This window comes from Pristis pectinata, chromosome 2, assembly GCF_009764475.1.
Source record: "Pristis pectinata isolate sPriPec2 chromosome 2, sPriPec2.1.pri, whole genome shotgun sequence".
In the NCBI taxonomy this organism is placed as follows: Eukaryota; Metazoa; Chordata; class Chondrichthyes; order Rhinopristiformes; family Pristidae; genus Pristis; species Pristis pectinata.
In genome coordinates, this window is record NC_067406.1 from 54,816,173 (window position 1) to 54,842,079 (window position 25,907).

The following is a 25,907-nucleotide window of genomic DNA, read 5'->3' on the forward strand; positions in this document are numbered from 1 at the left end:
AAGGTAAGAATTTGCTTGAGCCAGCATCCATTATTGATGTGGATATAGGAATTTATGATGGAATAATTGGATTTCACACAGAATAATTAAAATTTGGATCTCTTCCCCTAAAACATCACAAATTCTAGATCAGTTAACATTCGTCATATTTTGTGCCTTGTGCATTTACATTATAAATTCTAATGCACAATGGAAAATGTGATACAATCTGGTGCTAGAGCACTATTGCAGTAGTTACATGACATTAAGAATTCAAAATGATTGAAATATTTTCAGCAAGCACATGTGCATAAAGGATTTAAATGGATACGAGATTTCATTTTTAATGAACTCGGGGTATTTTGGAGTGAATTTTTGGGGATTAAATTTTTAGCTGGTTAGTATTATATCAACATTGAAGATTCACAGGGTTGTCACTCCTCAACTGTATGCCATAGTGCTACCATCTCCTTTGATTCGATCCTGCCTGCAAGACAGGATATGCCCAGGGATTGTGATAGAGGATTCTGAAATGTTGGCTGTAGGGTGTAACTGTGCCTATATGCTGGTCAAACAGCAACCTGCATGATCTGTGGATCAGATTTTGCAATTTGGATGCCAGTCCTGAGATGTTTGAGAGGAAGATTTTGCCAGGTCCGCTGGACTGGGAGTGGCACAAACATGATCCACTGCACAAGGTTTATGTGTTTTTATTCTTTTTGTGTTTCAATGTAGCAATTTTGATACAACTGAGTTGAACAGCTTGTTATTGGCATTTCTGAGAACTTGCAAATTAACTGCATTTCTCACAAATTGGCCAAACTGAGTAAAGAACATTAGTAAACAAGGTTAGTTGTAATGATAATCTGAAGATTTTGTGTCTGCCACTGCTAAGAGTAGTTTCTAAAGAAAATTTTCAGATTATTTTGTTAAACGAAAATTACCTAGTTACCATGCTGGGATAGACTCGTGTCTCTGGAATGTTCATCCATGCTTCTAGACTACTACTGTAGTAAGATCACCACCACATCACCATCCCCTCATACATGAAATGGCTCAATAGAATAGACCTCCATCTGAGATTGAGCTCTTCAAGTCTTTGGCGTAACCTGATGTGAATAGCCTCAAAATTCTGATGGAGACCTACATTTTACAAGATCAACTACAAAGATGGATAAAGGATTCAAAGCATAATGCTGCCCTCGTTACCTTGATTGTTGTAGGCTGATTCTGGCATTTGCTCTTGAATGGACTCTTAATTTGTATGAGCTGCACAAAAGCCAACATAGACATATTTCCCCAAATATTTTTGTTCAGCACAAAACCTCTCATCTCACGGGCCCAACAGATTACATATACAAGTTATATTCCTCCAGTGCTGGTCAAATTCCACAGCTAAGCATCTGCACAGCCTTCCAAAATTGGTTGTAATCTACAATCACAGGCAAGTCTTTTAATGAACAGGTTGATTGACTATTAAATCTTTGATTTTTATTTCTTGGGTGTTGAAAGATCAATCACTGTAGTTGTCTGAAAGGATCTTAATAAATTAATTTTTTGGTTACCATTCTTATAAATTCCCAAGGTATTCTAAAGGGCTTTTAAAAGCTCTTTCGCTTCTTCTTCTTGCTAGAGAATCTTAAGCTAGGGCTAAGGCCCCAAGACATGTCAACCCTGCCTCTAATGCCTGCCCTGCAGTTTCAACTCTTGCAGCAAACGAGTTTTGTACAAGATCATCATTCTGTGAGTATTCCATGCATTAAATGGGTGATGTGTGCACACAGGCATTGAGCCCGCAGTGCCTGGTCTAATTTACTGTCTAATGCAATTCTCCATTTAGAGTCGCATTTTCATGTTCCATTCCAAAAATGGCAGATGTTTCCATTGCATGTTACTGTAAAAGGAAGCACTAAGTGAAAGAATTCTAAGCAATAATGTTTTTGAATTTTTTTGCCATTAGCTATTTCATTTCGTGGAGAACTAGTGAGAGGTGAGAGGAAAAAGATAAGAAAAATTTTTAATTGATTGCAATGGATAGCTGCAATGTTGAATTACAGTGACATGTTTATAAAGCTAATACATGAATACAACACAAGGAAATGGAGCAGAAGTTGGCCACCTGGCCCCGCCATTCAATACGCTCATGGCTGATATGCCCCAGACCTCATCTCCTCTTCTGTGCCAGTTCCACCAATTTATCAATCTTCCAAAAAATTATCTTCGTCCTCATTAAATATTTCCAGTGATGTATCCTCCACGGTCTTGCAGGGCAGAGAATTCCAAAGATTCAAACCCCCCCCGTGAGAAGAAATCCCAACACACCTCAGTTTTAAATGACCAACTCTTAGCTTGTAACTATGTTCTCTCATTTGAGTCGTTCGAATCGCTCCCGTTAGTGGAAATAGCTCAATGAATTATGCTGCCTTAGAATTTTATTTGTTTGAATAAGACCACCCATTGCCCCATCCCCCCCACACACACACAACCAATTCTTGTAAACTCTAAAGAAAACTTCAGTTTCTTTAGCTACTTGTAATAGTACTCTCAACTTAGGAATTAGTATAGTGGATCTCTTCTGGACCACCTCAAATGCTAGTATATCCTTTCTTAAGTAAGGGGACTAAAACTGTACACAGTACTCCAGCAGTGGGCTCACCCACACTCCCTGGCCAATCCCCTTGTAAATGAAGGCATTTGCCTTCATAATTACTTGTTGCACTTGCTTGATAACTTCTTGTATTTCATGTGCAATAACACCTAGATCCTACAATACTCCACACATTTGTAATCTCTACTTAGATAATAGACTACCTTTCATTTCCTCTTACTGAAGTGCATGACCTTAAATTTTCCTACTTTAAACTCTTATTTGCCGAGTTTTTGCCCACTCAATCTATCCATATCCCTCTGCAGAGTACAAATGTCCACATTGCTGAATCCATTTTCATGTCAATGACTTACTTGGATACCTTATATTCATCTCCTCTTCCAAGTTATTAATATAGATAGTGAATAATTGAGGGTCTGGAACTGATCCTTGTGGCACTCGATTAGTTACATCCTTCCAGCCTGATAAAGAACCATTTATTTTGACTCTCTCTCTTTAATGTGATAACCAATCTTAGATCCATGTTAACACACTGCCCCTATTACCATGAGCTCTTGTGCAACAGCCTAATATGTAGTACCTTGTCAAGTGCCATCTGGAAATCCAAATACACTAATCTATAATTTCTCCTCCATCGACTCTGTTTGTTCCATCTTAAAATAATTCCAGCAAATTTGTCGAGCATGATTTTCCTTTCTTATAACCATGTTGACTCGATTGCATTAAGCTCTAAATGTCTAGCTATTTTGTCCTTGACTATAGATTGTTTTACCTTGCCAACGATGTATGTTAAGCTACCCGGCCGATAGTTTCCTGCTTTTTACCACCCTACCTACTTGAACAAGGGAGTCACATTTATAGTTTTCCAATTTTCTGGTACCCACCCAGAAGAGAAGTTTTGTAAAACTTCAACAAGTGCTACCTCATCTCCTTTACCTTTTTGCATAATCTTTCAGAATATCAAATAACCTGAAATATTCAGAATCAGAATCAGATTTATTATCACTGACATATGACGTGAAATTTGTTGTTTTGCTGCAGCAGTACAGCGCAAAGACATAAAAATCTATAAGTTACAAAAATAAATAAATAGTGCAAAAAAAAGGAATAATGAGGTAGTGTTCATGGACCATTCAGAAATCTGATGGTGGAGGGGAAGAAGCTGTTCCTGAATCATTGAGTTTGGGCCTTCAGGCCCTTGTACCTCCTCCCTGAGGGTAGTAACGAGAAGAGGGCATGTCCCAGATGGTGAGGATCCTTAATGATGGATGCCGCCTTCTTGAGGTACTGTCTCTTGAAGATGTCTTGGATGGTGGAGACGGTTGTGCCCGTGATGGAGCCGGCTGAGCCTACAACTCTCTGTCGCCTCTTGCGATCTTGTGAATTGGAGGCTCTATATGAGATTATGATGCAGCCGGTTAGAATGTTCTCCACTGTACATCTATAGATATTTGTAAGATTCTTTGGTGACAAACTCCTAACGAAGTAGAGCCGCTGGCGTGCCTTCTTCATGATTGCATCATTGTGTTGGGTCCAGGATAGATCCTCTGAGATGTTGATGCCCAGGAACTTGAAGCTACTCGCCCTTTCCATCGCTGACCCTTCAGTGAGGACTGGTGTATGTTTTCCCAACTTCCCCTTCCTGAAGTCCACAATCAATTCCTTGGTCTTGCTGACGTTGAGTGAGAGGTTGTTGTTGCAACACCACTCAACCAACCGATCTATCTCACTCCTGTATGCCTCCTCATTGCCATCTGAGAGTCTACCAACATCAGTGGTATCATCCTGACCTGATCATCCCACTACCACTGTAATAGCTATCAGTTCAAACTCATTTGTTACTATTTGTCCTATCAATTCATCTCTTGTTAAAAATGCTACTGCGTTCAGATAAAGCTCAAGAGCTTTGACTTTTTACAATTTTCATTTACTTCCTGCTGCACAGTTTTGCTTATACTATCTGCCCCTTCCCGTTATACACTAATTTTCATTCTCCCTTCACAAACCTATGCCACTGCTCACTCATGCTTTTTTGATTTATTAAATTTCTCGTCATTAGAATCCTAACTGCTGCCTTCCCCCAACGCCCCCAAACAGTCAAATGGATATAAAATTTTTAAATGAGAAAAAGTGGAAACAATATGTGAAAATTTGTATATAGAGGAAATGCATTTATACATAAGATTTTTTTTCTAACAGACTTATGCTGAAGTTTCTTTGAATAGAGTACCCATTTTATTTGCTACATTGGCACCTGCAAATGGGTCTCCTCAAATAATGTCAAATGTGTGGTGTAACTCTATTACAGGGTATAATACAGGGTACTTAAGTATGTTTTCTTTATCTTATTTTTAGGTAGTTTATTATTTCTTGATAGATTCTTGTATTGATATATTTTAAAGTGGTTAGGTGTTTTGAACTGAAATTCTTGAGTTCAGGAATGCAACCATTGCATTTATATTGAAACTGCTGTGAAATACGTTTCGAATTTACAAGTTTTGACTTAACTCAGAATGTAACCCTTTTTATGATTTTAGGGATACCTGTACTGACAACAATGAAGGAATTTCTGCAAGAATTTTATAACTAGGTTTTCTATTTTCAAATCATACCCAATCAGAAATGGTTAAAAAAAACATTGACTTGAGAAATTTAGTTGAGAAATTAAGATATGAGTAGAATGAAGTGATTAATGCATCATGGAGACACAAGAGACCGCATATGCTGGAATCTGGAACAACAAACAAGATGATGGGGGACCTCAGCGGGTCAGTTCAGATAAAGCGTCTGGACCCGAAGCATCGACTGTACATTGCCCTCCATTGATGCTGCCTGACCCACTGAGTTCCTCCAGTATCTTGATTAATGTACTGTATCATCTGCCCATGCCATTGGTTGTGTAGTGGTATAGGATATAGGTTTCAGAGACATAGCAAATGCTTCACATCTCATTTATTGAATTCTTTAACTCATTATTTTGTTAATGTGGTTATTGTCCAAACTACATCTGGTGTGCAGGAGTTTAGTAGACTTTGTCTTTTAAGATATTTTGTCCCATTCTCCAAGTTATCCCTTTTTGGAGGGAAAAAACCCTCATCTGTGGCTTTAATGTTACGATAATTTTCTGGAATTTGATATTATAGCATAATTATCACATTAACCCTATTGCATTTGTGAGTTTATATTTACATCGGGCAGACAGGATGTGATTTTGTTTGGACGTGTCAAGGAGTATAGATAGATCCTTTACCCATTAATTTAAATGACGCTGATCATGTCAAAGTTAATGCCAATGAAGTTATTTGACAGGTTCTAAACAAAAGAAACCTACTTGAAGAGCTAAGAACAGGTAACATTGAACCTTCTTATCTTCAGTTCTTGACCCTTGTGTGGCACAAATGTTACTTGTCTTGTATTACCCTGAACCATTAATGAATATAATTACACTGTTCGTGAGATGCCTAGGCTGAAACTTCCCCAGGCAATTTAGCAGGCAGCTAATTAGAAAATGAAAACATCCTTAGAAAACCTGCCTAATGGTTCTTTCCTATCAAAGTTACGCAATTATTTTTGAGGTATAAAGCAGCACATTGCGACATCTGTGTTTTACACCAAAGCAGAAATAGAATGCAGGTAAATTGTTCCAACTTCATTGAATTTTCAGTTTACTTATCTGCTATGAAGAGGGAAATTTACAAGGAGAATCCACCCCACATTGCTGCCACATATTTCTTAGCAACTAGAATAAAAATAGAACTTCCAAATAAGTGAGAGAATGTGCGTATACCATCATTAATGTGTGCCTGTGTTCTATAATCAAAATGTCCGTTATGTGGCTGCTGAGATTTTAGTTTTTGGTCCTGATTTTTATTTCAAAATCATGCATCTATTTCAATCCATTGCAAAACAAAAGGCAAAAATTTCTATCAGTGTTTTGGCTGCACAATTTAATTCATTAACAAATGGAATTAGGAAGGAAGCTAAAAAGCTTGGGAGTTAGGAAGGAAGCTAAAAAGCAGGACCTCAAGTGTAGTACTCTCTGGATTGCTGCCTGTGCCATGCGCCAGGGAGGGAAAGAATAAAAAGATATGGCAGACTAATGAGTGGCTAAAGAGTTGGTGCAGGGGGAAGGGGTTCAAATTCGTGGATCATTGGAATCTCTTCTGGGGTAGGTATGACCTGTACAAAAGGGACGGGTTACACCTGAACTAGAGAGGGACCAATGTCCTTGCAGGTAGGTTTGCTAGAGTTGTTGGGGACGGTTTAAACTAGCTAGGCAGGGGGATGGGAACCGGAGTGTCAGATTAGAGAATGGAACAGTTAGTATAGAAGTAGATGCGATATGTACAGAGAAGGTGCGGAAGGATAGGCAGGGGACAGGGCATAAATGCAATCAATTAGATGGGTTGAAATGTGCTTACCTTAATGCGAGAAGTGTTAAGAATAAGGGTGATGAACTTAGAGCATGGATCAATACATGGAATTACAATGTTGTGGCCATTACAGAGACTTTGCTGTTGCAAGGGCAGGAGAGGCTGCTTGAGTTTCTGGGGTTTAGGTGTTTCAAAAGGGATTGGGAAGGGAGTAAAAGGGGTGGAGGGGTGGCATTGCTAATCAGAGATAATATCACAGCTGTAGGAAGGGAGGACATCAGAGAAGGATTGTTCATTGAGGGTGTGTGTGTGTGGAAGTCAGAAACAGGAAGGGAGCGATCACTCTGTTGGGAGTATTCTACAGGCCCCCAAATAGCCATTGGGACACTGAGGAGCAGATAAGTACGCAGATTTTGGAAAGGTGCAAAAATAACAGGGTTGTTGTCAAGGTGACTTCAACTTCCCTAATATTGATTGGCACCTCCTTAGTGCAAAAGGTTTAGATGGGGCAAAATTTGTTAGGTGTGTACAAGAAGGGTTCCTGACACAGTATGTAGACAGACTGACTAGAAGAGAGGCCATGCTGGATCTGGTATTAGGCCATGAACCTGGTCAGGTGAAAGACCTCTCAGTGGGCAAGCATTTCGGGGATAGTGACCACAACTCCCTGACCTTTAGCATAGCCATGGACAAAGATAGGAGCAGACATTATAGGAAAGTATTTAATTGGGAGAGGGCAAATTATGTTGGTATTAGGCAAAAGTTTGGGAGTGTGAAATGGGAACAGATGTTCTCTGGTAACTGCACTGCAGAAATGTGGAGGTTGTTTAGGGACCACTTGCATGGGGTTCTAGATAGGTTGGTCCCACTGAGACAAGGAAAGGATGGTAGGGTGAAGGAACTGTGGTTAACAAGAGAGGTGGAAGGTTTAGTCAAGAGGAAGAAGGAAATATATTTATGGTTTAGGAAGCAAAAATCAGATAGGGCTCTTGAGAGTTATAAGGTAGCTAGGAAGGAGCTTAAGAAGGGACCTAGGAGAGCTAGAAGGGGACATGAGAAGGCCTTGGCAAGTAGGGTTAAGGAAAACCCTAAGGTGTTCTACACATGTGAGGAACAAGAGGATGACTAGGGTGAGGGTAGGACTGCTCAGGGATAAGGGGGGGGGGAAATGTGTCTGGAGGCAAAGGAGGTAGGGGAGGTCCTAAATGAATATTTTGCTTCATTGTTCTCTAGTGAGGGGGACTTAGACGAATGTGAGGTTAACATGGAAAAGACAAAAGTGTTGGAGCATGTTGAGGTTAAGAAAGAAGCAGTGTTGGAGCTACTGAAAAGCATTAGGATAGATAGGTCCCTGGCGTTGGACAGAATATACCCCAGGTTACTATGGGATGTGAGGGAAGAGATTGCTGGAGTGTTAATGATGATCTTTGAGTCTTCCCTGGCCACAGGAGTGGTACCAGAGGATTGGAGGATGGCAAATATTGTTCCATTGTTCAAGGAAGGTAAAAGGGATAATCCTGGGAACCATAGGCAAGTGAGTCTTATGTCAGTGGTGGGCAAACTATTGGAGAGGATTCTTAGGGACAGGATTTATGAGCATTTGGAGCATTTGGCTTTGTGAAAGGCAGGTCGTGCCTCACGAGCTTAATAGAGTTTTTTGAGGAAGTGACAAGACAAATTGATGAAGGTAGTGCAATGGATGTGGTATATATGGATTTTAGTAAGGCATTTGACAAGGTTCCCCATGGTAGGCTCATTCAGAAAGATGTGAGGTATGGAATCCATGGAAAATGGGCTGTGTCGATTCAAAGTTGGCTTGCCCACGGAAGGCACAGGGTGGTTGTAGAAGGGGAGTATTCGACCTAGAGGTCGGTGACTAGTAGTGTTCCGCAGGGATCTGTTCTGGGACCCTTGCTCTTTGTGATTTTATAAATGATTTGGATGAGGAAGTGGAAGAATGGGTTGGTAAGTTTGCAGATGAAATGAAGGTTGGTGGTGTAGTAGATAGTGAAGAAGTTTATCGTAGGTTGCAACAGGATTTAGACAGAATGCAGTGCTGGGTGGAGAAGTGGTAGATGGAGTTCAATCCAGAGAAGTATGAACTGATACACTTTGGAAGAATGAACTTGAAGGCAGAGTACATGGTTAATGGCAGGATTCTTAGCAGTGTGGAGGAACAGCGAGATCTCGGGTCCAAGTATATATATCCCTCAAAGTTGCCTCACAAGTGACTAGGACAGTTAAGAAGGCGTATGGTGTGCTGGCCTTCATTAGCCGGGGGATTGAGTTTAAGAGGCGAGAGATAACGTTGCAGCTCTATAAGACTCTGGTTAGACCACACTTAGAATATTGTGTTCAGTTCTGGTCACCATAGTGGCGAGTTAGGGCTTTTCTCTTTGGAGTGACAGAGGATGAGAGGAGACTTGATGGAAGTTTGTAAGATTATGAGAGGCATAGACAGAGTGGACAGCCAGCATCTTTTCCCCAGGGTGGTAATGGCCAATACTAGAGGTCACCCGTTTAAGGTGCATGGAGGAAAGTTCAGGGGAGATGTCAGAGGTGGGTTTTTTACACAGACAGAGGTGTGTGCCTGGAATGCACTGTCGGGGTGGTGGTAGGGGCCGATACAATAGGGTCATTTAAGAGACTACTAGATAGGCACATGGACGAAAGAAAAATAGAGGGTTATGGGAGGTGAAGTAGAGAGGGGGATAGATTGAATGGGGATAAGGTTTATTTTATATAGGTCAGAACAACATCGTGGGCCAAAGGGCCCATACTGTGCTGTACTGTTCTATGTTCTATGAAAATCCTAAAAAGGCCAGGTATGTACATCCACTCTAAAATAATCAGTGTTCTAAAAGATACAAAGCATCTTATTTGAATAAAAGAAAAGTTACAGCTCTGGAGGAAACTATTAGACCCACTGAGCCTGTGCTGGATGTCTGCAAGAGCAACTAAATCATTATGTTCCCAGCTGCATCTCTGCATTACTTTGACCCTCATGTATATATTAAGTTCTCTTTTGAGAAGTAATTCTGTTATTCTATGAAAGTAATAAATGAATTTTCTTCCACCACCTTTGAAGGTAATAAATTCCAGATCATGACTGCTCACTGTGTGAAAGGGTTTTTCTTCATCATCCTTGGTTCTTTTGATATTCAGTTTAAATCTATGTCCTCTGGTTCTTGCTCTTCTTGCCAATGAGAAGAGTTTATCTTCATCAACTTTGTCTAGACCATAATCTTGAACACCTCTGTCAAATCATTTCTCAACATTCTCTGCTTTAGAGAGATAAAAAAAACTTCTCTGTGCTCCATGTAGTTATGTCCCTCATCCCTGGAACCATACTACTTAATATTTTCTGCATTCTAGGACATTTGCATCCTTCCAATAGTACAATGACCAAAATTGGATCAATATTTCAGTTAGATCTAAACCAATGTTCTATACTGGTACAACATAATCTCTTTACAAAATGGATTAAATGTGGATTGTGTTGTGCACTTTCTTTGTGAAGTAATAATCTGACATGTAACATTTTCTGTCCCTATTTTAATCCTGATAAATATTAAATTATTGTTGAGAACTTTTAAGAATCCTTCATCTGAGATAAAAAAAAAGTTCCTGATTAAAGTCAAATTACTACCTTCCTACTCATTAAATTTTGAAACCATTTTCAAATATGGTTTGTGTTGAATTTATTGCTTCAGGAATTTCATTTTATTATCAGCTTTAAGTGATTATTTTTTCCATGATATATCAGTTAATAAGAGGCTAACTGCAACAAAACCTTAATTTGCAAAGTTACTTGACACCTGTGTTAATCTACAAGAAACTATTAAGCTATTTATGAGAACAGCAGCCTAGGGGTGTTTTAAAGAACACTGGTTTGTTTCTTTGGTGAACTTTCAGATTGGCAAGATTAAATGTGTTTATGCTGAAGAATTTAATGTTTTTTATCCTCTTGTTGCCACAACATCAGTGATGATTTGTAGTTGCCTCTGCCTGAGTGACAGGACAAAGCAGGAATGCTGTCAAAATCACCTTCAAACTGTAGAGTAGTATTTAGTGACAACAGCTGGAGTAGTAAGATATCTGCCCTTCCGTAGTGCCTGTAGGCAACATCATTCAGCGTCTTATATACTACAGTCAGTTTCTAGCACTAGAGAAGCAACTTAAATGAGTTAGTACAAAGATGAAGAGTATTGCTGACAGCTGTGAAGGATCATCCAACAAAAAAAAGAGATGATTATAGTTGGTCTTGGCCTCGACAGTCCAAACGGCTGGATTCGATTATAGTATCTCAAATGCATGTTACAAGGCAGGCTGGTTTCACAGCTGTTCTCAAGCTGTTTAAAAGCCAGACATTTTTGGGGGTTTTGAGTGGCTGGGTACAGAGGGAATAGAAAACAAAGTATGAGAATAGCCCTACAATCCATACCAGGTGCCAGGATACCCTTAGAGAATTGGTTGCATTGAGTCAACAGCAAATCAAGGAACATCAGGTGGTGCAATCAAAAGCTCCATCCTTTCCTGTGAGTACATTTTGTGAAGCTGTGTGAATCAATGAAAGATTGCTATTGGCAAGAAGATCTGCATTTCCATAAATGTTTACATTTTAACTACCATGCAAGTTCAGGGTAGATGCAAATGCTCTTGCAAGCCTAAATTTGAGCCAGTGTATTTTAATCTTAAGTGTCATTTGTAAGCAACTAGTCAGATGCCGCCCTGAAAAAGCCAGCCAGCATCTACCAACCCACACTGAAGTGTTACATGTCAGCAAGTGGTTAAGTTGATGGTAGTGGATACAGTCATGACCACAACTTTCTTTGCGGAATTCTTTGTGCTCTCCTGATCCTCTTTGTTCTGTGTCTCCAAAAATAAATTTTACTTTTGGAAACACTTCAAGTTTCATGATGTAAATTTATGTATTTCCTACTTGCTTCAGGTGGTCATTTCAGTCACCTAACTGCAGTTGACAATTATATTTGTGGCCAGCAGGGCTTTAATGAAAATAGGTCAGAGTGCAAAATGTTCTGTTTTAAAGGCTGCCCAATCCATTGCCATCAGTTGGCATGGTTTAAATTTCCTTCCCTGGATAATAAAAGGTTCTTGATTGCTACCTTATGGGACCTCTTAAGAACTGTTGATTACTTTATCTTTCATCGCATTTTGTCACATACAGTAATTCCTCGATTTATGGTGGTTTGATTTACAGATTTTCACTTTAATGCCATTGACCCTTTGGGATACACGTCTACAATTTACAAAGCTATTTTGAGCAAAAATAAAAGTGCACTACTCTCTGTACATAGGAATACACTGTATTGAAATGCAAATAATGCATTTTGCCTAGCCTTTTTGATTTATTAAAGTTTTCTTAATGAAACATTTTCTAGAAGTGTATCCCTGTTGCTAATTGAGGAATTGGTATCAGGAAATACTTTCTAATGAACTAGATCATCCTGGAACCAGCCAACTGCTGAGGCTCGCTGCCCACCCACACTTGTTTTTTTGTTACTGAATGTGGAGGGCTGAACAAGCCAATCCTTTACCCCCTCAACTGGCATCCAGTGAGGTGGAATGTGTTTCATGCTGTGCATAACCATCAGGCTGTGTATATTACATCCTTTACTTGAGTCCTTACTCCAGAATGTCCTGATACCCTTTGACTTCACAGATTGTAAAAATCATTTTAATAGTTTTTAAATGAAACTTAGAATGATGGCTAAAATAGATTTAAATAATTTAAAAATATATGTATTTAAAATGAAATAAATTCATTAAAACATACTAAGCACCAAACACTAACCTAAATTTTAAAATAAAATAAGATAAAGTTAAAATAAGTTAAGCACATAATTTCTTCCACAAGATCAGTGAGCCCATTGCTATGCCAGGCTTCCAAATAATAATTGAGGGCGAGATGTGAAGTGCATCCCACCCCTCTTTAGGGAACCACAGTTCTGTCTGTGGGCTCAATGATGAGTCCACTGATGGAGCAAAAAATCAGATGCACCAGCATGGGACCTTCCAGACATCGTGAACTACCACTGCAATTTGGCCCAATGGTTCTCCAATTCTGGCAATAGCTAGCTTTAGTATGAATAAGAGAAATCACTGTAAATTGAAGTGCTTTTAGTTTTGCAGCTGTTCCTATCTAAGTGCTTGAGCAGATATTAAACTTTAAGTATTCAGGAAGACCTTTTATGTTGATTTTATCCTTTTCCTCAGTGCTGCACTTAAAATCACAGTATGGCAACCCTGCAGGACTGCCTTCACATTCACTGACTCCATTGTATTCCTCCACACACCAAAAACATTAATGTTACAATTGAAAGTTTTCACTGAATTTTTTTTCCCTAAAATCATGTCTAAATTTTTTTCTTTACCCATCTAACATCACAATATTAAAACATTTCTGAGAGCTCCTGACTTTCTTTCGTAGAAGCATTTCATTATGATTGAATTTGGTTTAACAGCAAAAATAATAGTGTAGTCTGTGGAGTTAAAGACTGGAAAAAATCATGCAGCTTCAGAATGTTGAAGATCAAAGAACTCCAGATGCTGGAAATCTGAAATAAAAGCAAAAAAGATCAGATGTTAGACAGTGCAACCTGAAACGTTAACTGTGTTTCTTGTTCGACAGATGCTGCCTGACCTGCTGAATGTTTCCAGCATTTTATAATTTTATTTTAGGTTCAGACTGTTGAAGTTGTATGTTTAACCACAATATGCCTATGCTCTTCCTTATTTTAGTCTTTATTTATACCACTGTAGAGATTTGGAGGAAAGGAGTTGGAAAAATTGTGCAAATATGTTAGGTGCCATCAGTAAGAGGTATTCTTGGAAATGAAGAGCTTCATGGCCTTACTTCCAAATATATAATTGGTCTTTCTGTTACTTATTCAAAATCCGATATTGTTATAAGAAGCTGCTTATGATATGTTTGTTCCTTTAATATTGAAATTGACTTAATCTACCTTAATAAATAATGATACCCTAAAAGCTGGCAATTGAGAGAGCAATGTGAATTATGGCATTAGTTCAAATCTCTTCTTACCAAATCTAGTCTTGTAAACAGTTTCAATATTCCTGATCTTCATATAAACTGATGATGATCATATGCAAAATGACTACCTTAGTTTTTTTGTCTGCAATAAAAAATTAATATCCATCTGATAGCCCTTCAACTTTATTGCATGGCACAACATAGTATAGCCAGAAAATCTATACCCACAATATTAACTGCACAACGCTTTCCATTATTTCATCATTGTTGACTAAACATGATTTTGATATAGATATCGATGCACATGTTTATTTATTCACCATAACTTTGTGTTAGTTAGATTTGCCCCTGAATTATTCTCTCTTAAACTGCTGGAAGAACTCAGTGGGTCAAGCTGATTAGTCAGTAATTGCCAGGTTAAATCCATTTTTCATCGTTTACATTGGACAGAATAATGTTGCCTCCAGAATGCAAAATTCAAAACAAAAACACCATGTGCTATTTTTATTCATTTGCAGAGAGTGAACCAGCTCCAAATAGTGCACTGGCAGAATATCTAAATGAAAGAAAGAAGTATGAAGAATTACGCAGACAAAAGCCAAAGAATGGACCAACCCGTGAGGAGCAGGTAATGGATCTTCTTCAATGACCTTGAACAGGTTTTTAACAGTTCTGTAAAGGAAACATTCATAATTTTTATAATTTTTATTGCAGATAATAAATTCAATTAAATATTAAAGTTTGTAAAGACATATGTAAATTACTAGAAAAAGTGCACTTTCAACATTTTTATTACCAAACTAAACATACCTGGAAAAACTATTGATACATTACAAATCCTTTCTACAGACTTTAAGATTATGCAAAGCTGTAATGCTTTGAGTACTTTTATCACAATCAACTGCTGATATTTCCTCCTAAAATATGGGCCAATGACGTAATCACAGTACAAAAATACCAACTGCTATTCTGGGGAAAAAGAAACTTAACATTTCACATTCTTCAACCTGCACTTAATCAGAAGAGTTCCCATCCCAACTAATACTGCCATATTTTTGATTACTCTTTTAATCTTTGACTTGACACTTCACCTTGTAATCACTTCTCAATTCTTGCTCTGAAAATCAAACAAGACACTTACTGCAATTTTCCTAGTAGGAGAAAGTTTTCTTTCAGTCATTCTGTGTGCTGATGTTTTCTCATGAAAATAAGTTCCTTCAGTTATCGGAGTCTGATACTTGCATTTATCAAAGTACAGCCTAAAATGGGAGTCAGCTTTAACAGCATGCAGTTCCTACCTTTTCAATATGACAGGCAGATGACAATATGACTTTTTGACTAAAGAGCCAGACCAACAATAGTTATTTTTTCAAGAGGGTCACATCAAAGTACAGCAACCACCAGCTCCTCAATTCTTGTTCTGCAAACGAAACAAGTTATGTATTGCCCTTTTCCTGGTAGGAAAAAGATTTTTTAACCCATTCTGAACTCTGACTACAATCACATAATTAAGAGTGGAATAAAGTGACAACAGATAATAAAGCAGCTATTGGAGGAAGATGATATCAACTTTACCATAAGTTACAGAGATGTTGAGGATGATGAAGAATTATGCACCACACATAAACATGTAAAAATGATGGCAAGAAATCACTACTTGATCCATCAAACTAGCTCCACATTAATGATTACAGAGTGTTATGACCAGAGACCTACTACCCCACTACCCTTTTTCCTTCACTAGTAGTTCTGTAATATCCTGGAAGAAGCAAAAATAAAACAAAAAAAGAAATCCAGAGCCAGAATGGGAAAACAGACCTGTACATTTCCTCTCTAGTCACAATGGGCAGTAAAAAAACTAATCCAAGAGACTTCATGGACCATACTTATATCAACTGGTAAATTATGTGTAACTTTTATGTGATCTCTATCCCAGCCGAGAAGCTGTCCAGTTCTCTTTTGACAGCATACATTGAATCAGTACAAATCACATGAGCCAAAAATGCATGTCAATTGTTGTCATCCATTTAAGGAAAAGAACACCCACCATACAGAGTCAAAGTTATTTTTGATCTTGGAGGCTTATACAGTTCTTGCTGAAGTACAAGAAAATGACACTCAATTCATCTATCAAATTTCAATTTATGCACATAGAAAATCCAGTTCATGTATTACTGTTAATGCAACTCTAAGTCTGTGCTGTCCTAAAATAAAGTTCATTAGTTCTATCTGAATAGCTAAGGTTCTTTAAAATACAAATTATTTTTCTGGCTTACCTCCGAATATCTTCTGAGGCCAAAAGAGGAGGCAGTATCAAGATGGTCTTACCAAGGGCCTATATGCTAAGGGCAGGCACAGTAGTGTAGTGGTTAGCGTAACGCTATTACAGTGCCAGCAACCCGGGTTCAATTCCGGCCACTGTCTGTAAGGAGTTTGTATGTTCCCCCCACGTCTGCGTGGGTTTCCTCCGGGTTCTCCGGTTTCCTCACACATTCCAAGGACGTACGGGTTAGGAAGTTGTGGGCATGCTGTGTTTGCGCTGGAAGCGTGGCGACACTTGCAGGCTGCCCCCAGAACACTCTAGGCAAAAGATGTATTTCACTGTGTGTTTCGATGTACATGTGACTAACAAAGAAATCTTATATGAGGAGAGAACTGCATCCTTTGAGTTGAGTTCAATGATTCACTAATACAATACTTATCTCATAGAATATAGAAAGATGCTATTTTTCTTGTCATGGTTGTGCCAGTTCTTTGAACAAGTTATCCAGTTTAATCTAATACCTTTGTATTTTTCCATAATACTAAAAATTAGCCTTGTGTCCTTTTTTATTTGATCATAGTTCCTCCGCATTGATTATGTACGTTGAGTAATCTTTTTTCACATTAACTAAATCCTTATTGTCCCCGCTCATTTGGTTCCACCTATCACCTACAAACCTCTGTCTCACCCCTCCCTCTTACTTCTATATCTTCCCTCTACACTTTCAGTTCTGATACAGGTTCTCGACCTGAAACATTGACTATCCCTTTGCCATCACAAATGTTGCTTGGCCCACTGAGTTCTTCCAGCAGTTTATTTTTTGCTCCAGATTGCAGCATCTGCAGTCCCTTGTGTCTCTTTTTCTCTCATAACCAGTTACCAAACTAAACACTGGGACTGGTATTTCCTGCTTTGGTGCTGCCTACATTCAAAATATTGTAGTTGTCGAGGTTAATTGCCATTTGCCACTGCTTGTTCTTTCCACACATATATATAAATAAATACATATCTATGGAGATACTGCGGCAGAGACATCTCTATCCTAAAGCCTGTGCTGTAATGTAAAATACTGTCTGTACAAGACTTTGCTAAATAACATTTATTTTTCTGTCTTAAATTTAGAGTGGTTATCCAGGCCCAGTCAAAAGAAACCATAATTGCCCAAGTTACCTTCTTTTGCATTATCCACAAAAGTGTCATTTTCACTGAGCATTTAAATGCAGCCTTCTCATTTGAGATAACCCTCAAATATATTTGTGGCAATAGCTCTAGAGAGGCATATATGCCTATCTATATAGAAATCATTTCAATGCTTTGTTTCATTGGTCTGGACTGCTAATGCTGAACTTGAGTTTCAAGCTAAGATCAAAAAAATGGTTATGAAATTATCTAAGAAGAGTCTCATCAAAGAAAATTCCATCCTATCATGATAAGCGATGACAATTTTTACTGAAGAGTAGACAGGGCCAGACATTAGTACCAACCAAAATGATATCTTTCAGTAGACAACAGGTCTCAATAATGATAGCTGTTAATGAAAGTGTCCTTGTTTTATACAGCACAGAAAAAGGCCCTTTGGCCTGCTTGTACTAAAAAGATGAACTCTTCATCTCTTAATCTACCTTGCCATGGCCCTTGCACCTTATTTGTCTACCTGCACTGCACTTTCTCTGTAACTGTAACACTATATTCTTTATTCTGCTATTGCTTTTCCTTCTGTACTATCTCGATGTACTTATGTTTGGAATGATCTTTCTGGATGGTATGCAAAACAAAGCTTTTCACTGTACCTCAGTACATGGGACAATAATACCGATTACCAAATTACCTTATCCATGCCAAATATCAATTACACATCTATACTAATCCCATTTACCAGCACTTGGCCCATAGTTCACAATGCTGGGACCATTCAAGTGCTCATCCAGAAGCTTTTAAAATGTTATGAGAGTACCTGCCTCCACCACCTTCTCAGGCAGTGCATTCCAAATTGCAATCATTCTCTGGATGAAAAAGGTATTCCTCAGATTCCTTCTAAACTACTTACTCCTTACCTGAAACCTGTGCTTTCTCGTTTTAAGCATGCTTATAATGGGGAAAAAGTTTCTCACTGTCTACTCTGTCTATGACCTTTCATTATTTTGTATACCTCTTTAAGGACCTCCTTCTATCTCCTCTGCTCTAAGATAACCAAACTCAGCCTATCCAGTCTCTCCTTATAACTGAAATGTTCCATCCCAGGCAATTGCACACACTACTCCAGCTGTTACCTAAACAGTGTTTTCTGAAGTTGTACTATGACCTCCATGTCCATGCCCCGTCCAACATACCGTACACTTTCCTCAGCAACTTATCTACCTATGCTCCTATCTTCGGGGATCTATGGACTTGTGCACCAAAGGTCCTTCTGTTCCCCAATACTCCCTAGGGCTTCACCATTCATGGTGTATTTCCTACCCATATTTGACCTCCCAAAAAATGCGAAGACATTTTATACAAGACATCATAGACTAACAGAGTGTCAAAGCATCGGAGATAAATGCTCTGTTTGCTGAGGTCCCTCTGACTATTTTACTCTTTCATCCAAATAGAAGAGGCCTTAAAGAAGTGGAATAATAATAAGGATTTCCAGACCAATAATTATTTAACTCTTGCTGGAAAAGAAGGAAATCATGGATTTCTTTACTTTTCCCAAAAGATTTCTAAACTGCCTGCTGGTTGATTCTCCTATGGTTGTTCAGGTAGAGATTAGGTTAGTTATCTTCAGCTAAAGGCCCAACCCCTCCAGTGGAATAATAAAAGTTGTTGGGACACCTAAAGCAAAATGTTATATATGCAAGGAATGTGCATGACATTAGTAATCTCTTACCATAGTCATTGGCTAAACATTGCCCTTAGGCACTCAACTTGTTAAGCCAGTTGCTCATATGTTTCCACAGATGATGATTTAGATTCATGTCATTGTGGACAATATTAGCCAGGTGTTTTGATTTTTGCAACAGTCAACTACACTTGCTCTGGAAGCAGATACCAAAAGCACCATTCAATTGGTATTTTTATGCCAATTCGTGCTCTTTATAAACTCCAAGTTTTCCCAACATGCATATCAGAGACAGGTGAGTTCTCTTTCTCGGGAATGTGCGAATATCTCCAGAATGTTGTCCAACCACTTGTGAATTAAAACATAGCTTAAGTACAAATCTCTCGTCCTATCATATAATTATCAAAAATGTGATAAATTTTATGGTATCTCACTCCTAACTGTCCTATATCTTTTGGCCAGATTTTTCTGAACTGTTTTAAGATTATTACAGGAAGTTTGCTTTCTGAAATGCAGTACTGATTTTAAGCAACCATAATCCTTTGGACTTTGGGAAGGTTTAACAAAAATAGAGTAAATGCCACAAGGTGTCCTTGTGTTTTAAGTCTAATCTTTGCCACAGTGGTAGTGCTCAATGGTAGTTAAGTGACACAGTTATCTCAGAACAGTCCAAGGATTATATATTTTGCTTGCAGGTATACCAAAGTATTATTTAAATGACTTGAAGTATTCTCTCCATGGAAACTTAGCTGTATTCTCGACACGATTGCCATGGAAATAAAAGCCTAGATGTAAAAATTGGATTGTATGCTGAAGTGTCTGTCAATGTTTTCTTATCCCTGAAGTGAAATTTTAAACCCAGAACCTCCAATGCAGACTCTAAGCCATTATCAACGCTTTTAAGTTCAGGCTTATCACATATGCACATGTGGAAACACAAGTGGGTATGATCCTTAATATCTATTTTTCATTTGCCTTCACAAAGCACATTCTTTTTAAGTGATGGAATTTGAAATATTGGGTGGATAGCTTTAGTGAGAGAGGAAATTGTAAGCTGTGTGGCATTTTTGAAAGAAAATAAACTACCAGGCATGAATTAAAATTCCAGGTTGTTAGAAGTGAGGGAGAAAGTGGTAGAGATTCTGACTACTACTTTTCCCAAACCTCATTGGCAAAGGCTAGGGGTCTGCTAACATTGTACTATTCTTTAAGTAGGGAGAATAAGATAGAGTAATTAGAAGGCTGTCTGCTTTCTTATTGGGTACATTTTTAGACAGAGTCTGAGGGTTGATACTAATTGTCAATTAGAACAATAGTGGTTATTCAAGGTCAGTCAGCTTTGATTTATCAAGGGAAGGTCATGTCTATCAACTGCATTTTTTTAAGTAGGTAACAGAGGGCTGATGAGGGTAATGTTATCGGTATAGTCTGCTTGGATTTTATCAAGGCTTTTGACAAATTCCCACATGTCAGATTGATCATGAAGGGATATGTTATTTGAGCTTTCATGTAGTGATGGTTTTGAGTTGTCACCTACTTCATTTAAACCATTACTAGAAACCCCACAACCTACCAACCCATCTTCAGGACAGCTCCTTGTTTAAAAATATGTATCCAGATCAAGGCCTTCATGGCCTTCAGTTGTTCATAACTTTCATGATCACTGTTGTAAAACAGATCGCCTGCTCCCAGTTCTGGCCATATTTAATGGCTTGCCCTATTTTAGCTTATTTTACAGGATTCCTACCCAGCAGCTAGTAAATCAGAGCTCTCAGGTGGCAAGGCAACAGGGTAGTTGGTGGCACGCAAGTCCAAAATTGTCAGTTGTGACTGATAAGAATACAGCAATATTCTTCATAGTATTTGACTTACACTGATAATGATTTTTAAGTGGCTTTTTTTCATTTGGATGAGAAAACTTTAGAACTCATCAAAGATAAAGTAAGTCACTGAAAATCAGCACAATGTTTTAATTTTCGGTGCTTAAGATCAGGTATCTTCTATCTAGCTATATAGTAATTATAATAATTATTTTCCTGACCACAGCAATGCTCCTTGGACCTAACTTCACCTTGTAGAATCTTTACACTTATGACAACAGCCATACTTACAAGCATATTTACACTGATGCCTTTAGCATCAGGTTACATCTGAGCTAATTTTATGTAATGTTCTTAGGGCTACTAGAGAAAACAGATATTTGTCAGTCCAATATGGAATGGGTTTATACTCAGAAACAACAATGCAAAGATCTTGTTATGCAATTCACACTTCCAAGGATATGGCCATAAACATGGGAATATATCCTTAACATGCATTTCCACAATTAAATTGTATAAAACAGGAGATGAAAATAAGGCTTATGAAGCGCAGAAAAGGTTTTATTCCAAAAAGCCAAATATCAAAACAAATTTGTAAATATGAGCACGGTTTCAACTTATTTTAATTACTGATAATTTCTATTCACAGACTTTGGCATTGCTTGATCGATTCAAATCAAAGCTTACTAAAGCTATCTCAGAAACTCCAGAGGAAGATGTAGTTCAACCAGAAGGAGAAGATGATGAAGGCTGGTGAGTTCTATTAACAACAAAACACCCTGTATATCTTTATATAATTTTTTAAGAATTAGTCTCCAACTTAGTGTTATGTATTTTGTTTAAAAAAAAACCTGGTACTCTTTTTGAAAACTGTACATTTTTGGTAAGATTTCTTTATTCTGCAAACTCTGGCCTAGAAATTGTTTGTGCTAAAAGGAAATCATCTTGTTGAACTAGAGGGCATGGTTGAGTACTTTGCAGCAATTCATAAAGCACAAAATGCTGCCTTGTCACAGTAAAGTATTGGGAATATTGAAATTGACTTGGGTAAGAGTAAATGAAGACAAGGTACTTTAAAATTTGATATAGTTTAAAATAATCCAGTTAAGAGAATGCTTCCTAGGTTACTGAGAGATGTAAAGAAGAGACTTCTGTAGGAGAGACTTTTATAGCAGAGACCTTTATAGCAGAGACCTTTGCAGAATCGACCTTTCTGTCAAGCCATGTAACAAATAGCACCCCTCTGGACCAGGTGATTAATTTTATAGCTAGGTTTTCCAGCAACTCTTTATCAATTTCTGATTTATTTAGTATCTCCAGTATATCTTCCTTTGTTGATAATCCAGCAGCATCTTCAGTAAAGACAGATGTAAAATACTCATTTACAACCTTGGCCATACTCTTCATCCAGTTTTTGGTCCTACATTAGTCCCATCTCCTCTTATTATTCTGTTACATTTTACAGGTCTTCGGAACATTTTTGGATTCCTCTTTTTTGTTTATCACCAGTCTTCTCTCATTCTCATTTTACCCTTCTTATTTCCTTTTCTACCCATCTCTTTCTCTCAGTCTCTTTTCCTCTTAGTGTGCACATACGCAATTACAGTGTACCCCTGCATTACGGCAGTTTGGATAATGGAAGTTTACAGATCACTACCAAAACAAGATCGAGATACGGAATAAAAATTTACTCTTACAGAATTTATGTGAGAGAAAATAACTAAATAAACACAAAATGCAAAAGAACCAATAAATGTTGACAATTTTTGTCAATTGTTCACATTACGGAAAATCTCAACACAGGTAGTTTTCTAGGAAAGCAAACCCTCTGTAACACGGTGCTGTACTGTAATCCGGAAGGCAAATGGATGTTTTTTTTATTATTATGAGGTACATGAAATACAAAAATAAAGAAGCTTTATTGCAATTGTGAGGAACTAAAGACCAAATTTGGAGTTCTTTTTACAGTTTTAGTCACCTTATTTGAGGAAGGATATATTTGTCTTGGAGGCTGTGCAGTAAAGATCCGCTAAACTGATTCTAGCGATGAAGAGATTATCTAATGAGTAAAGTTTAAGCAGGCTGAACCTATAGAAGATGAGAGGTGATTTTCCTGAAACTTGTTGACATCTGGAGGGGGCTTGACAGGGTAGTCCTGAAAGGAAGTTTCCTCTGGTGTGGGAATCTAACAATGGAGGGCACAGTCTCAGAATAACAGGTTGTCCATTTAAGACTGGAAGGAAAAGGAGTATCTTCTTTCAAAGGGTTATGAACTTTTGAAATTCTCCACCCCAGAGAGCTATGGCGATTGAATCATTGAGTGTATTCAATGATTGGGATGGATGGTAGATTAGTAGACTTTAGAAGAATCAAGGGTTACTAAGAGTAAACAGAAAAGTAGTGCTGAGGCCCAGATCAGATCCACCATGATCTCATCGAATGGTGGAGCAGACTCATGGAGCTGTATGGCCTAATTCAGCTCCTTTCTCATGTACTTATGCTTTTTGTGGTAGTAAGACATATCTGTATTTTTGATCAATTTCTGCCATGATTTGCTTTGTACCTCCTATCCAGTGGCAAGCTTATCTCCTGTTGCAGTAATATTCTCTGCCAAGGTTTTGTGTTCATACCTTTAGAAATGGTGTAAATCCTTTTGTGTAATTTGATCTGCAGACTTCCTTGTCATACGTTATTGACAATTTTCTGGGTCATGTTTGATATCTGTTGAAATTTAAATTTCTCCAATTTAAATGTTGACTTTTAAGATTTCCCTGATATTTTTGTGAGTCTTTGATTTTCATGCACATTTGAGTGAATGGATATTACTTGTACAGAATGAAGTCCTCGATATTAGCAGGTATGATGGTCGGTACCAGTTCTTTGTGATCCTTACCTTTGGTTAGTTTTCAGCAATACATAGTTCACTGGTTTACTTGAGGGATGGAGTTAGCAGGATCTGCAGTCATAAAGGTTGATACTGCTGCTCTGATCACAAAAATGAGAACAATTGCCCAACATCAAGGCAAGATTCTACCAAATATACAGTTTAGGGTCCCTAGCAAACGTCTATACTGAGGTGGAACATTCTCCACTGACTTCAGTCATACCTATCACAAAAAAAACCTGTTCATAGAGTTATACAGCACAGAAACAGGCTGTTTGGTCCAACTCATCCATGCTGACCAAGTTGCCTACCTGAGCTTCTCCCATTTCCCTCTAAACCTTTTCTATCTATGTACTGTCCAAATGCCCTTTAGATATTGTAATATTGTACCCATATCTACCACTTCCTCTGGCAGCTCATTCCATATACACACCCTCAGGTCCCCTTTAAACCTTTCCCTCTCACCTTAAATCTATGCCCTCTAGTTTTAGACTCCCAAACCCAGGGGAAAAAAACTGTCATCATTCACCTTATCTATGCCCCTCATGATTTTATATACCTCTATAAGGTCACCCCTCAGCCTCCTACTCTCCAGGGAAGAAAGCCCCAGCCTATTCAGTATCTCCTTATAACTCAAGCCCTTCAGTCCTGGTAAGTCCTTGACCTTCTCCATTAAAACATCTCCATTCTGGCCATCACTGCAAGGGTTATATACAGCACAATACAGGCCCTTTGGCCCACAATGTTGTGCTGACTTTTCTCAGTTCTCAGGACTGTATCCTGGGGTCAGCCATCTTCATCTACTTCATAATGTTCTACCCCTCCATCACAAGGACACAAATAAAGATGTTTGCTGATGATTACATAGTGCTCAGTTCCATTTGCTGTTCCTCTTATAATAAGGAGTATATGTCCATCTGCAGCAAGGCTTGAACAAAATTACCTGATAAGTAGCAAACATCATTCATGCCACACAAGTGCCAAGCAATGACAATCTCCAACAAGGGAGAACCTAATCACTTCCCCCAGATATTCAATGCAATTACTATATCTGAATTCTTCATCATTAACATCTTGTATATCCCCATTGACCAGAAGTAACTGGACCAATCATATAAGTACTCCAGCTATGAGCAGGTTGTTTCAATAAAACAATTTGTTTTATTGAAACTACTTCCACAACTCAGTATATTAATCTCTACATCACAGCACACCACTGCTGCAGTGTAGCAGTGGGTATAAAATTAAAGGCCAATCTAACTGTGGCTAACCAAAGCCTGAGGACATACAGTATTTTTGATTCCTGACCCAATTTGCACCTGACACAGATTAGTTGAGTTCCTATAGGCCTGGGTCAGATACCTAGATTCTAAAGAGAAGGGCTGTTGCTCTGACTCTGGGCTTCACTCTGTGCTTTGACCTCAGGGCTGCTGCCCCAAGGCCATTCCCTTGACTGCCCACTTTCCCAGTCTGTGTTCTTCAACTCCTTCCAATTCTCTGCCATCAGGGGCAATTTACAGTTGCCAGTGGAAATATCAGTATGTCTTTGGGATGGGGCTGGAAATCTACACAGTCACAAAGAGAATGTACCAATTCCACACAGGCAGTACCCGAGGCCAGGATTGAACACAGATCACTGGAGATGTGACGCAATAACACTAACAGCTGTGCCACATGTTCAAATAGCAGGTCCTCTGACATAAGTGCACTGTCAGAGCATGGTTGGCTATTCATGGTTGGTCAAAATTTGAGCAAAGAGCAGCCAGAAAGATTGGCACTTCCCCATTCATACGGGAATCCTTAACTTGGTGGGAGATGTACAAAGTGCAGGCAGTTTGGTACAGAATGCCAGCGTTTCCCAGCAAGCTCCGGCCCATTAAATGTCTTGATAAGAGTTGAGGAGGAGGAATTATCACCTGGAGAAGGATTAATGTTGAGGACACATATTTAAGATAATTGGCAAAGAAGCAGGACTGGGAGAAATCATATTAAATGATGAGTAGTTTGACTTGGAATGCAATAGCTAAAGGATAATTGAAGCAGACTTGAAAGTAATTTTGAAAAAGGAATGTGTCTCTGCATCAGTTGATCATTTAGTGCTGCAAATTGTTATTTTTTGTTGCTACTAAATAAAAGTATTAAAC

At 38.4% G+C, this 25,907-nt stretch overlaps 1 protein-coding gene across 1 annotated transcript in view; it reads left to right on the forward strand.

Moving 5' to 3' along the window:
* The window catches only part of cwc27 (CWC27 spliceosome associated cyclophilin), a 145,532-nt gene that overhangs the window by 107,398 nt on the left and 12,227 nt on the right, over positions 1 to 25,907 (forward strand). The window contains exons 12-13 of the mRNA XM_052010356.1: positions 14,494 to 14,603; positions 21,529 to 21,632. Of these exons, the coding sequence (XP_051866316.1) occupies positions 14,494 to 14,603; positions 21,529 to 21,632 (214 nt within the window). The remainder of the gene's footprint in view (positions 1 to 14,493; positions 14,604 to 21,528; positions 21,633 to 25,907) is intronic.